General features: G+C 48.0%; 1 protein-coding gene across 1 annotated transcript in view; it reads right to left on the bottom strand.

The window, feature by feature from the left end:
* Positions 1 to 240: 240 nt before the first annotated feature.
* The window catches only part of Trappc10 (trafficking protein particle complex subunit 10), a 65,441-nt gene continuing 51,213 nt past the window's right edge, over positions 241 to 14,468 (bottom strand). The window contains exons 18-23 of the mRNA XM_075979812.1: positions 13,835 to 13,935; positions 11,559 to 11,685; positions 10,265 to 10,435; positions 6,691 to 6,868; positions 2,416 to 2,610; positions 241 to 1,599 (exon numbers count right to left, since the gene is read on the bottom strand). Of these exons, the coding sequence (XP_075835927.1) occupies positions 1,361 to 1,599; positions 2,416 to 2,610; positions 6,691 to 6,868; positions 10,265 to 10,435; positions 11,559 to 11,685; positions 13,835 to 13,935 (1,011 nt within the window). The 3' untranslated portion in view covers positions 241 to 1,360. The remainder of the gene's footprint in view (positions 1,600 to 2,415; positions 2,611 to 6,690; positions 6,869 to 10,264; positions 10,436 to 11,558; positions 11,686 to 13,834; positions 13,936 to 14,468) is intronic.

Genomic DNA, 14,468 nt, shown 5'->3' with positions numbered 1-14,468 from the left:
TAACACTGTCTTTTACTTACTGACTAAATTAAAAAGGAAAAACACCAAATACTGAAAATGTTGGCTTGGTTCTCCTGGCTTCTGCCTTGTGTTCCTGATTCCCTGTTCCCAAGCTGGGTTCCTGGGGGGCAACCACTGCTGAAGACGGCTCCTTCTTCCACTTTGCATCTCAAGTTCCACTCATGTAAGCCATGCCAATGAACCCGAGCACTCTATCTCATATGTACAAAAATACATCACTTCAGAGGAATGAAAATGTTTAATACATACAGCATGTATTTACAAGCTATGACTTCCACACCAGTAAAAACGAACACACATTTATTTTGCCTTGATTTTTGGTGCGACTTATACACAAACATTACATCAGTTAGTCTGTACTCTTAAAAATAATAAATCAACAATATGTACAATTAAATTTACAACCAAAAGTAAATGAACCCGTTGGTGCGGTATGACTGCGACCCAGGGGAGCTGCAGAGGCCCCACCAGGCCGAGACCTCCTTTGACCGACCAGAGCACGAGAGACCTCTCTTATCTTCACTCCACATGGAGCGTCTTCAGTTCCAAGACTTAAGGTGCAAAAGATGTCGATTATACAGCTACAATACATGAGCAGACTTTAAAGTGAGAGAAAGCATTTCACCCCCACATCCAACAATTATAATAAATATAGATTTAATTCCAAGTGCATATGATATTCAATCATTAGGGAGAATCGGGGATCCAGAACATCTAGCCTAAGCCATCTCCACACCACACTTCCCTGTGCTCTGGTCGTCTCTCCAGTGCCTTTCATGTGGCTTCTACAGATGGACCTTGTGATCTGCTGGGCATCCCAAGGCACAGAAGGGGCTATGTTCCTCCCACCCACCCCCACCCAAAAGGTGTTACTATAAAATCATAACTAGGGAATCTGGAGTGTAGGACAGGGTTTCATCCCTCAGGAGGCCCACAAGTCGCCAAGGGGCTGGACTGTATGAGCAAAGGGCACACAGTGCCGTAAGAAGGCTGTGGGATCTGCTCAAGGTCCACCTGGGAGAAACAGAAATGGACGGGAGCCACCCAGAGAAAGGCTGTGGGAGGAGACCAGTCTTGTGGGGAAGGTACATGAGTTAGGGATACCAGCATGGGGACAGGGTCAGGGATGAAAAAATAAAAATGAATCCTGTGTCATAGACAACATGAGGTGATTCTCTACTCCACTGAGCAGCTGAAGGACACTGTTCTCTGCGGCATCTGTAGCTAGGCAGAACTGCCAAAGTCTGGTTAGAGCTAGTGTGTTACCACAGACCACAATCCAACCAAAATCCCTAAAGTGCACTCATGGCCACTCTGGCTTCGCTGGCCCATGACATCGTCAGGTAACACTGACTTCCAGGACGTGGTCGTCTTGACTGGGAATGACCAGGATCTGCATGCCAGTGCTGGAGTTGAAGACCTGGCCAGCGGGCAGTGCCTGGAGCCGGGGCATAGGTAAGCCCTTATGTTCGCTGCTGGAAGCTGAGTGTGTGCTGCCTCTACTCCGCATGCTGCTGCAGTCCAGCTGGTCATCTAGGTGCTTGTCCACTGACAGGCTGTCATTTTCTATCCAGCTGTCTGTGGAATACATAGGAAGTCAGACTAAGCCACCGCAGCATGAGCCTGGGGAAGGGGGAAGCCAACCTGGACTATCACGTGGACCCAGGCGAATCACCTGAGTGTCACATTGTTACACAATTATTGTGGTTTCTGAAACTGGGATTTGGATTCATTTCTACTGGCCCTGAAAATATGTTTTAGCGTTTAAGCCTACCACATGAAGCTACAGTCTATTTAAATACAGAATTTATAATTCTAAAAGGTCTCAAACTGTTTAGTAGAAATCACACTTCAGATTTGGACTCTGAACTGGCAGTGTGGTTTGGTTCTCTCAAGATACCAAGTAGTGGCAGAAACTACCGTCCCCAGTTAGTTGTCTATTCATTCGTTCCCCCCAACCCTCCATCGCCATGGCTGGGGATACACCAGGCTGGCACTAAGAAAACTGTGCAGCCCACAATTTGGGAATTTTGTACTTTGTTTTAAAGCCTATCTTGTCTACATCTGTACTTTTAATTCTATTTATTTATTAATTTATTTGCTTATTTATTTATTTTGGTTTTTTGAGACAGGGTTTCTCTGTTGTAGACCAGGCTGGCCTTGAACTTGCAGAGATCTGTCGCCTCTGTTTCCTGGTTACATCTGTACTTTTAAACAAACTCTGTGCAAATGGTTTTGCACAGAGGAGGTAGGTAGGAGGCTATGCTTAGATGCTCAGTGGGTCTGGGCAGTGTATCAACTGACTTGTAGTAACTTTCCACCTGGGACGGGTTATCAGGACATGACCTACTCTATGTAATGAGGGGAGCATCTGTCCTTCTGTAAATGCCTTACCAGCATCCAGTTGAGAGGCATGAGCAGAGTGGTGGGGGAGGTACTTAAACAGCCGAACATCAGGCAAGGGGAGGTAACCAGCAAACAGAGGCATCACTTCCATATGGACTCTGTGAGTGGCCTGGGCAGCCACAGGCATGGATATGACACCACAGCTCTTCCCACATACAGCCCAGTTGCTGCTGTTGTCCACAACTGGAAAGAGGAGAACACACCATTTGTACAGACAGCAAAGTGAGACCCCCGCCCTTTCCAATCCTCACAGTCGACCTCGCTGTAGCACACGTCTCACCTAAGTACACCTTACAGTGAGTATGTGCTTGAACAATCAAGGCACACCATTGTTTCAGTGCAACATTCAGTTCTAGTTTAGACTGGATCACATTAGATGTAGACAGAAAACCACTCTTTCCATCAGACAAGTGAGGCGGTATAAACTAGGCTGCCTGGAAGTAGCTGCATCAAGACCTTGATCTGTGCTGTGCTTTGGTCCTCAGCTGGTGGTGCTACTGCAGGATTACATCGTAAGAGTGATAACTCCATCAGTGGGGTCTGTGATGAGTTCATGCAAATGGCTGCTAGGAGGTGCGCCTGGTTGGAGGAATGTCACTGGAGAAGAAGGGCCTTTGAAGGGTCTATCTTGTCCACAGATCCTTTTTTTTTCTCAGCTTCCTACATGCCACGAAGTAAGCAGACTCCTTCATCACACTCCCCAACCACCACGTTTCTGCCTTGCCTCAGTCCCAAAGCAATGGAGCCAGCTGAGGACGAGTAGAGCCACAGCCAATGAAAACCTGTTCCTCTGGATTCCACAGGCACCTCTCTCAGGGAGAGAAAGCTGCCCAGCACTGCCTGGATACTGCTCCTGGGTGCCACCATTCATGGAGTGAGAATAATGCCATCAACCTTCAGATGCTTCCCAAGGATGTAAAAAGATGGTACACTTTGCATTACATAGCTTGGTCACAGTAGGTCATCAGTATATGGCAGCTGTCATTAACATAAATTATTTTGTTGTTCTGAAACAGGGTCTGGCTGTCTGGAACTCACTATGGGAACCAGGTTGGGCTCAAACTCAGAGACCCACCTGCCTCTGCCTCTGGAGTACTGGGATTAAAGGTGTGCACCACCACTGCCCAGCTGTCCAACATGTTTGGCTCTTAAACCCCCTCCCACCCCTTACTGATCTAGGATGATCCTGACACCCAGTCTGAGGTCAAGACAACAAGTGAGGAAGGACAGCCCAGGCCAGGATGGTGAGCAGGAAAAGACCCTTCCCACAAGAAGCAGACAAGCAGCAAGGAGGTCACAGCTTCCTATGCCATGCCTGACTTGAAGGCCAGGAGCAACAGAGGCAAGTGGGGTGGCCATGAGGTTAGCTGGTGCGCAGACAGGCAGGGAGGCGGCTGCAGGGTGCCCCATCTCCAAGTGAGCGCCAGGCTGCTGCCTCCATGCCACACTCACACTGGTTCTGATGAAGGCACAGGCCACTCTTCACCAACATGGACTTGCTGGGAATGGACAACTACTTGAGAATTCCCTCCGCAGTGACAGTCATCTACTGTTCAGTTCACTCCTCCTCCTCCTCTCCTTCTTTGGTGTGTGTGAACATGTGTTATGGAGAACATGTGGACATCAGAGAACACCTTGCAGGAGTCAGTTCTCTCCTTCCACCATGTCGTCTCAGGGATCAAACTCTAGGTTTGGTGGCAAGCATCTTGACTCACCGAACCATCTTGCAAGTCCAAAAGCATTGTGAAGTGTGTCTTGACAGTTACAGAGGTCACATGAACTCAGCCTTCCCTACTGTGAACAGCATGGCCACCAGGCAGCAGTCTTCAAAGGCACTTGGGTCAGACTTTTTGTTTGTTTTTGGTTTAATTCCACAGGACCACAGACACGGGCTGCCTGCCCTCATTCTGACCTTTGTCAACCTCAGATCCATTACCCTTCCTGTAATGCTGCCACTTGAGACTGTCCCCATCTTAACTTGTAATCTCTTCAGAAGAGGAGTCAAGATGTCCATCAAAACCCTGTGTGTAGCCAGAGCTTACAGCTTTACCCCATCAGTCAGTAGCTGAGGAATCTGAGCTACCTCAGTCTGGTGCTTTACGCTTTTCACACTCTGAGCTGCAGGACGGCGGTGAGAGCGGAAGTGTGGAGAGCGTTCTGCACTGTGTGCTGCAGTGGGCTGACGCCACACTAGCTCAGTGCGTGAGCTAATGACCGGCGAGCTATGGGCATCAGTGCTAGTATCCAACAGATACTTTCTTGAAAATGAACCACACGAGGCTACCGTGTTATGTTCAAAACAAACAGTTCAGAGCAAAGCCAGGCGATTCCCACCCGTCATCCCAGAACTTCAGAGGCTGGGGCACGAAAACTTCCATGAGTTCCAGGCCAGCCTGGGCTACAGAGTGAGCCTCTCTCTGTCTGAGATCCCTTCACCACCTTCCCCCTCAAAAACCAGCCCATCAGTATTTGTCATGGTGGTGGCACACGCCTTTAATCCCAGCACTCGGGAGGCAGAGGCAGGTGGATCTCTGTGAGTTCGAGACCAGCCTGGTCTACAGAGCTAGTTCCAGGACAGGCTCCAAAGCCACAGAGAAACCCTGTCTCGAAAAACCAAAAAAAAAAAAAAAAAAACCAAAACTTTAAGACTTTAAGCATAAAATGGAGTTTGCGAAGTTTGCATTGCCACTGTGCAGGTGAGCTGCTCAGCTGTGGAGTCTGAGGCTGTGAGTGAAATGAAACATTTTTACAACTGTGCACAATTAGGAAACCATGTTTTCTAAATGATTACTCATGGTGCTACAAAGTAACACCTGGCCAAAAAGTGCTCAGGGCAGGACAGATAGGAAGACTGCACGAAATGAGCAACTTCCCACTTCTAAGCAGTGGTGGTCTGTAAAAGCTTCCTCAGGTAATTCAATTAGTACACTGTCTCTCCTCAGAGTGGACAGATGAGGCACAGAACTTCCATTACCTCTGATTAAGCTAGACAGCAAAGAGATCAAAGACCCCGGACATCACAGCACTGTCATTTTTCTACTCGGGAACAGAGTTATTTTTCATGAAAATGAATGTCATGTTATGTGTATGTACACGATGATACACTGTGTGAATCAGATACACACGTGTCACTGCAGACATGTGGAGGTCAGAAGACAAGTTTTAGGAATGCGTCAGTTCTCTCCTTCCAGAGTGGGCTCCAGGGGTTGAACTAGGTTGTTAGGCTGCAGAGAGCACACTTTCACTCTTGAGCCATCTGCCAGCCCTGTTTGATTTCATGTGCATTGTATGTTCCTGTGTTTGCACATGTGGAGGCCAGAGGTCAACTCTGGCTGTCATTCCTCAGGCACCATTCACCTTGCTTGAAGATACGGCCTCTCACTGGCCTAGATCTTGCTAATCCGGCAGGTCTGCTTGTCTCTGCCTTCCCAGTACTGGGAAGACAAGTGTTTGTCTCCACCCCCAGCTTTTCCATGTAGGTTCTGGAGACTGAACTTGGGTCCCTGTGCTGGCTTAGTGATCGAGCTACTTCTCTAAGCCCGTTTTTGAAAAAGACTCTCAAATAGGCCAGACTGGCCTAGAATTCATTTTAACAGAGGCTGGCCTTTTAAACTCCCGATTCTTCTGTATCTGTCTCACAAGTTCTGGTGTTACAGGCAAGCACCATCACACCTAGAACATTGGTGTGTTAAAAAAAAATCTTTATATTACTATCAATGTATGTGCATTGTGTAAGCATAGACATGGCATGGCACACATGTGGACATCAGAGGATGTTTGGGAACTGGTTCTCTCTTTTCACTGTGGGCTTCAGGGGCTGAACTTAGGCCATCGAGCAGGAGCTCCATGTGGGTGCTTTCACCCACCGAGCCATTATGCTGCCATATTATTTTAAAAAACTATAAATATTTGGTTCACCAATCATGTTTAGAGTGATTGTGAGAACTGCAGAGCCTGGGGAGAATAAGAGAGGATAGTGTGTGGTCAGGAGCTTCAGCTGTTGTGAGCACACTGACACAGCTTTAGGGTAATGGTGGGATGCTAACACTACACAGAGGGCAGATGCATCCGTGGTCCTGAGTCCCTAGACTCCTGCCTGGTGCCTGTTAGAATGCACAGTAAACCAGAGCTGTGCTCAGTCAGCCCAGACTGTGCTGTATCATGAATCTATCAGGCAAATGCTGGGATTCTAGAACTCCCAGGATGCCGCATGTCACTGGAGACCGTGTAGCATCGCACCATCAGGAAGAGCTTGAAGCCTACCTTCATACATAAGCTTGGTGGAAAAATATTCCTCAGACTCCACGAGGGCTTCATCCTTGTCCACATCCAGGAGGTCGGCGAGCCGTGTGATAGACACCTCCAAGGAGCAGAGTGAGCCCGTCCTACAGTACTCAGCCCCTGCAGCAGGGAGGATCTCAGCTCTCACACTGTACAGTGTCTGGAAGGAAGGGACAGAGAGGACAAGGCACAGCTTACCCAGTAGCCAGAGAAAAGGCTGCTGAGGGCCAGGGCAGAGCTGTCCACTCACTTTTCAGCACAGGGAAAGCCGCCCCTACTACGTGGCCACAGAGCAACCTAGGCAGCTAGTACTTAGAGACATGGCCTTCTCCTCTTTTCTTTTCTTCTTACATTTATTATTGCTGGTGAGAGGAGAATATGAGTATGCATACACCATGACATGTGTGTGGAAATCAGAAGCCAACTTTGTAGAGCTGCTTCTCTCCTCCCACCTCTTCACAGTTTCCAGGGATCAAACTCAAGCTTTTTGCAACACCTTTCCCTTCAGCCAACGAACCACGGGAATTTTCAAAACATGGGCGCAAAGGCAGTGGAATGACCCTCCATGTGTCTCTCCCACATCAAGGTTACTAACATTTGCTTCATCTGCTTGATCTAAGTCTCCATTAGAGTTTATAAATCTGCCTAAGATATTCAGAGGCAAATTCCAGACAACCTGCTGTCTCACCTCTTACGTAAACTGAATATTACTAAAGAATAGATGCTTTCTTGCCAAAACACAACATCATTACCAGAACTAGTAAAGTTAACACAAACCTCTGGGTTAATTTGGTCTATAACCCCCTTTTCCTTATCAGCCTCATTCTTGATGTTTTTTTGCACAAACCAGTATTTTATCAACACCCAGCACAAACCAAGGCTCCCAACCTGCCTGCTGCTAGTGGCATGGGTGAGAGGCTCATATCACACATGGGCAGTTCAGCCTGGCATGCGTGGAGCAACAGATCATATCTCAATAGAAAACATTGCCTTGCTATTCAAAGGAGGTATCTGAGATCAAGAATCATGTTCTTCTGAGGATTTATGGAAAGATGACAACTTCTCTGGGGATTCATGAAGGTAAACCAGTTCTCAGGCAGCCTTGGTCGTGACTTTCTTATCAAACACTCAATTAAGTCTGATCAGAGAAAGGTAAACGCTCACCAATCTGATGGGCTGCTCTCTTGCTCTCCCATTATGGAGCCCTGGGAACTGACACATGCAGACATGAGAACACGAACCCAGCCCTCTGACTGGGGTGAGGTGGGGGCAGGGGTGCTGCAGAATGCTGAGTAGTCCATCCACACAGGCCAGCTCTGGGTGTTCAGCAGAGATACAAGGTTACCCATTCACACATCCTACACCAGGCATTAGTTGGTACACTAGGTGGAATGAGTTTTGAGCCTAGCAGAGGACACATTTCCTAAAGGCTCAAAGGGTGCCGTCTACGGTGGCAGTGGAGCTGATCTCAAGTTATCCTCTCACACCGGTTTCTGGAGAAAAGTCAATGGCTGCAGGAAGAGCTCGCTCCCGAGAGGTGTCAGCACCAGTCTCTGTCACGGGACTGCTGACTCTACAAATCTGTGACCAGAACCAGGCTTTTCCAGTACGAAACTACCAGTCACAGGCAGTGGCATCACACCATTCTGTGGCAGCATAGGGACAACTGATGAGCACAGAACAGAGTGGCTCAGTCAAAACGTAAACACAAGCACCAAGACTATCAAGCCTTTAGAAACCTTTCTGACCTTGACTTCGGTGATAGATTCTTAGATCTGAAACCAGAGATTCAAGTGATGAAGGGAGAAAAATTAGATTTCATCAAAAGCAAACACTTCTGTGCTTCCATGGATATCGTCAAGCAAGTGAATGTTAACTATGGAAGGGGTACATGTTTACAAGTTATACACAGTAACGGACAGCCACTTGAGATATACCAAGAACTTACAATCTAATGTAAGTGAACAAAGGATTCAAGCCAGCATCTCTCTAGATGACCTGTTAACTACAAAACCACATACCACTTGGCCTCTTGGGAATCCTCCTACCTCACCCCCCAAACACTCTGCAACCTCTTCGGGATGGTCTTGACTAAGGAGCCAGCAGCTGCAGTGCTGTGAGATGCAACCCCGGGACCCCCGGAGAGCTGCTGGAGTCCTGCTTCTCAAAAGCCTACCCAGAGTTACACTGTGACCCAACTCCACTTGGGGGTATTTATTCCAGAGAACCAGTTACGTGTCCTGTGTGTGTACACAGAACTCGTGTGTGGATTTCCCTAGCATCATTGTCGCAGGAGCACATTATCAAGAGGAAGATTCTGGCCACTGATAATGGATGGACACGTGGTCCATCGGCCGTGAAATAGCATGTAGCAAAAGGAACAAAGTCCTGACGTGTGCTTCCAAATGGACGAGCTTTGAGGACACTGCCAAATAGAGGATGCTAATCACTTGTCACATGGTATCAGGGTGGGAAACTGAGGAAGACACAGACAGATCTGCTTGCAGCTTATAGATTCACCTGGGTAAGGAGGAAATGAGGAGTAGCCATGGCTGAGTAGAGAGAGGCACTTTTGGAACACAAAGTATTCCCCAACAAGCTCTGAAAAACGGTCACATAACCGAGTGTTAGGACATGTGGAAGGCACATGCTGAGCACTGTCACACACAGAGACACCTCAACAGCTTCCCACACAAAGGTCCTGACTGACGCTCAGTCTCAAGAACATAGTTAAGAAAGCAGCCCACCGAAGGTCCGTGACTACAACTGTTCAGGAGGAACCTGGTTCTTAGCTTGCAGGACCCCTGACCTGGTGTGAGAGGAAGGGAAAAGACACAGTGGTAACAGAAGCCAGACAGACTCCTCCACAGCAGTGATTCCTGACTGCTGATCGTCACATATTGGAGCTGTGTGTTGGCACTACATAAAAACAAGCCACAGCACTGGCTATATTTAACTCGATGGCTAATGTACAGAGTTGAAAATATGGGCTTCAAAATAATTAGACTGATTTGCTTAGAGGGAGGTAGAAAATAAAAATGGTTAGTGTCAAGAACTATAAACACAAATGCCTTTCTATCTGCCCAGCACAAAGTCAAGGAACTGAGCTGACTTAACCAAACCCAACCAGGCTTGTGTGCCCAGCTCACGGCCATTCAAAGCAGCACACTCAAACTTAAACAAGAGGCAGATTAGGAGAAAGTAATTAACTTTCTCCTGTAACACTTCCTTGCTTTGTGTTTGAAAGCAGAGGCCTGGAGCAAGAGCTCAGGACAGAGATGAAATGACTCTCACATGTATTCCAGATTGTTAGGACAGCAGGAGAAGGCGAGGGGTCAAGGTCACAGACCATCAGTATTATCAAGAGCAGGTGCACCCCAGGAAGGACACGTACCACAAAGTGGACAGGCATGGGCTTAGCTGCTCAGAGGTCACAGTCTTCCCTGAGCTGTGGCTCCAGTATATTGAAAGAATCCACCTGAACCTCTGGAGTATCAAGAACATGAACTGCTCATACTTCCATCCCCACCTCCTTTCCCAATAATAGATTACATACAAAAAAGTTCTCCACTTGGAATTCGTAAGTATAGGGCTTCAAGGAGACAGTCAGCTGCTCTTCAGAAGCTGGGGAAAATCCCACAGAGAACCGGCAGTGCAGAGGAGGGGGAGGTTCCTGAGTCCACGTCAACTCCCAGACAAAGAACACGGACTGCTTGCTGTGAATAAGCTGTAATGAGAAGCACAACTTTGGTCACAGTTCTGGGAGCCCTGGGGAGGACATAGGCCTTTCGCTTTATGCAAAGGGGCATGTGTCAGGCAGTCTGCTGTGAGCCTGTGGGTTCCTGTGATTTTGCAGCACCTACCATGTCTCAGTACTGCCTGCCTGGTCTGACACAGAGCCTGGCCCCCGGCTGGTAAAAGAACTCTGCTTTATGACTACATAAGCTTCACAGCATCAGCGAGCATGAAAAGGAGCTTTCAGAATCATTATTAGTATACAGCAAGCTCCCAAATGGCTCCATAATGGGGCATTAATGCCACTGTCAAAGCCGGACCAATGGCACTTCCTGGAGGTGGTAGAAACTTCAGGAGGTGGGCTAGTAGTGGAGGAAGGATATGAAGAAAACATTTGGGCCCTGCCTCCCTTCTTCTCTCTCTCCTCTCTCTCCCTGGTTCCCATAAGGCCAGGGCAACAGCAACTTTGCTGTACCACGCTTCCCCGCCCCCCCCCCCCCCCATGATGGACTGACTGCCTCCGCACAGGACCAAAAGCAACCAGGCAAAGTGACCATGAACTAGAACCTTTGGAACCAGGAACCAAAGAAGCCTTCTTTCCTCTCAGGGACTGTAGCACAGCGACAGAAGCTTAATATGACTGTCACCCAGTTTGCATCCATGTCAATCATTTCCTATTAACATAAAGTAACTTAGGAACAAGTCTAGCCAGACACATGGCCTAAACATCAGGGGCCACACCTACAGGCTCAGGGACAGGTTCAACAGAGATGGAACAATGGTCAAAGCCAGCAACACTGACTGTCCAAAAGTACACAGGAAAGTACAAAAAATGCCAGGGAGTGAGGGCCTAGTTGTGAGCTTCTCATAGCAACATATATATTACATACATACATACATATATACATACATACGTATATATGTCCCACAGGTGGGCTTAGAAGGCTGAGGGGACAGGTGGGCTACATAGCACACAGTACTGCAGCTCTGACCCAGGCCCTCCATCCTGCCCAAAGCTCATCCAATCAGCATCAGGCTCTGCTCAGCTGCAGTCAGTCCCCCTGGTCTCCTCCCCTGACCTGCTGAGAATCTGGTGCTCAGACCAGAGCAGTTACCTGCTGGGACTGCGTGTTCAGGGGCGTCAGCCTCAGGTCGGCAGCATGACCCATGTCTTCCAGCTTACTATCTGACAGCTCAAAGTCCAGCTCTGACAGGTTCTGGACACGGACCTGCACGTATTTCCTAGAGCACAGAAACAGAGTGCATCACTAGGGCTCTTACCCAGGTCTCGACTACGCAAAAGGGAGACCCTGTCTGAGGGACTCATGACAGACATAGGAAGAGTGTGTGGTGTCAACGCTTTCATTTTGGTTTTGTTTTTTTTTTTTTTTTTTTGGTTTTTCGAGACAGGGTTTCTCTGTGGCTTTGGAGCCTGTCCTGGAACTAGCTCTTGTAGACCAGGCTGGTCTCGAACTCACAGAGATCCACCTGCCTCTGCCTCCCGAGTGCTGGGATTAAAGGCGTGCGCCACCACCGCCCGGCAACGCTTTCATTTTGGAACACAGTTAAAGGTGTCAGAATAAATAACTAATTTTTTAAACAGGCAGCCTGTGAGAAACGGACCTGAGGAAGTTGATCTGATGTGTGGCCAGTTGGTTTCTTGCGGGGAAGCCTGACTACCCTTCCCCACTTCAGGCCTTCCCTGCTTACTTCTGCTATCTGGAGAACATTGAAAAGCAAGTCTTTAATAAAGACTTAGGATCACCATGGAAACAAATCTCTGTGCATGTCTAAGATGGGTGTCTAGATCAGGTTAACTGAGGTGAAGTCCCACCCTCACTAGAGCGGCACCACTCCACGGCTGGCATCCCAGCCTGAATCAACAGGAAAAAGCAAGTGGAGCACCGACACCCACGTCTCTGTTTCCTGACTGTGACACAAGACGAGGAGCTGCCCACCGCCCTGCTGCCACCCCTTCCCCGCTATGCTGGACTGTGTCCCCAGAACTATGATCCAAGTAGGCCCTTCCTGAAGTTGCTTTGCTCACAGCAACAAGACGGGCATAACTACAGCTTTTCTTTTTTTTTTTTTAGCTGCTTTTAATGAAGCAGCCATATTCTTTTAGAGATTACTGAGGTTTCAACCTTTGTATGTAATGTGTGTTACATGAAGAGAAAAATACTGTTCATATAACATTTCATTCTTAAAACTTAGCCAAATCCCATTAGTCTGTGTGAAAGAGGACTGTTACAGTAAGAGGGAAGTATCTGAAGCAGGAAGAGCAGACCCTGTACAGCCCTGACACTGCTGTCATCTCTAGACGCTCCCTAGGGTGGATGATACTTCTAGAGTGGGTGCTCAGCTAGGCAATGTGGCTCCTTCCAGAACACCAGCACACCCGAGTCATCTGGGGCTGGGATACTGGTGTAGTGAGAACACTATGCAGCAAATGGAGCAGCTAAGAACTAGGCCCCAAGTGATAGTGCTTTAAAAACTCTACCCTGTGGGTATCTGATAGAGAGCTAGCTACACAAACCCATGAGAAGGCACTGGGCAGCCCAAAACACAGCACCTTATAGAAGCTGAACACTGAAGTCTGCCAGAAAGTCGGTAGTTAAAACAGAGACGGGGGTAGAAAGAGACTGTTAATCAGTTGAAGATCTTGTTGTTTTAAGTTTGGCACACTGTCTGTGCCCTAATCTACTGCTATTTCAGCCAGCAACTACAACTTCACAGTTACCAGCCTGCTTCTCTAGGAGTGGCCTGGCCACTAAGGTTGTAGTCCGATGAGAATTCTGTTCCCGCAGGCACTGGCTCTGTAGCTGCCACTAAAGGGAGCTTTAACTAAATCTCTATCATTCTATTTATAAGTAAGACTTGAAATTCAAAGGTTGGGATGAAAACCTGTGAGCTCAGAGAAGGCTGAGTAGCAAAAAGCGAAATTTCTCTCCTTGCTGGCATCTCTGAAGGATCCATGCTTCTGCTCCACCAAAGCAGAAAAACCCACGCCACTCCAAATCCATCCCTACTACTTCCTGTGTCTCTCTCTACTGGATGCCCTCTGATGCTCTATGGTCACTTTCTGTCAACTAATTGCTGGCTCAGTCTTCTGACCTAAGGTTAATTTTATTTAATAAATGCAAATACAAACTGGGGGATCACAGTATGACTGAACATCCCCAACAAGATCTGATTTGGATTTCACCTAAAACTTTATACTGACATGTCAGCTGTGAGGCAGAGGAGAAGCTGGGAACACGGCCTGGTACTCATGACACAGGGAGCTACTCTGGTAATGTGTAAAAACCCCAGTGACATACAAGGACAAGCTATGCACTCTGTCCAATGGAGGGGTGAGGGAGAAGCAGAGCTGGCCCCCATTCCCCCTTACCGGGTTCCAGCAGAGAGCAGAGTGTGTGTGGTCCTGAAGGGCACACTGAATGTCAGTGCAATGACAGTGGAGTAGATAGACCACGGGCAATCAATGGACACCTGTGAAGAAATAGAGGCCACCTTTAACCCACCGCCCAAGAGCACAACCCTGTCACCGTCCACCCAGCTGCACAGTGGCTTTATTGCGGTTCGCCATCACTGTCCCAAGAGGAAATTCTTGGGACATATTTTCATATGAACAAGGAAAACAAGGAGCTGCAGAATCAGCAAGAAATGGAGACAGAATTGGAAACAGTCCCAGAACACCAGCTCAGTTCATAGCACAGGCATCTTGACAGGAAAGAGCAAGGCCACCTGTGCCTCATGCATCTGGGGTCCAAAGGCTCCTCACAGTACAGCATGTGTCCTACGGCTCACACAACCATGAGCCACTGGAAAGCAAGCAATCATCCAATTACTTCACCTGTCTGACAGAACCTCGCTAAAGGCCGACCAAAGTGGAGCTACAGTGGAGAGCAAGAGAGACACTCCTAGGGGCGGAAGAGGAGAGGTCTTGAGTTTGCTTTTATCCCCACACAGAATAGGCAAATCTACAGGTGCAAATGACATCTCCCACTAAAGGAGACATTATC

This window comes from Microtus pennsylvanicus, chromosome 7, assembly GCF_037038515.1.
Source record: "Microtus pennsylvanicus isolate mMicPen1 chromosome 7, mMicPen1.hap1, whole genome shotgun sequence".
Classification (NCBI taxonomy): domain Eukaryota; kingdom Metazoa; phylum Chordata; class Mammalia; order Rodentia; family Cricetidae; genus Microtus; species Microtus pennsylvanicus.
The sequence above is the reverse complement of the archived record's forward strand: the minus strand, read 5'-3'. Positions and strand labels throughout refer to the sequence as shown.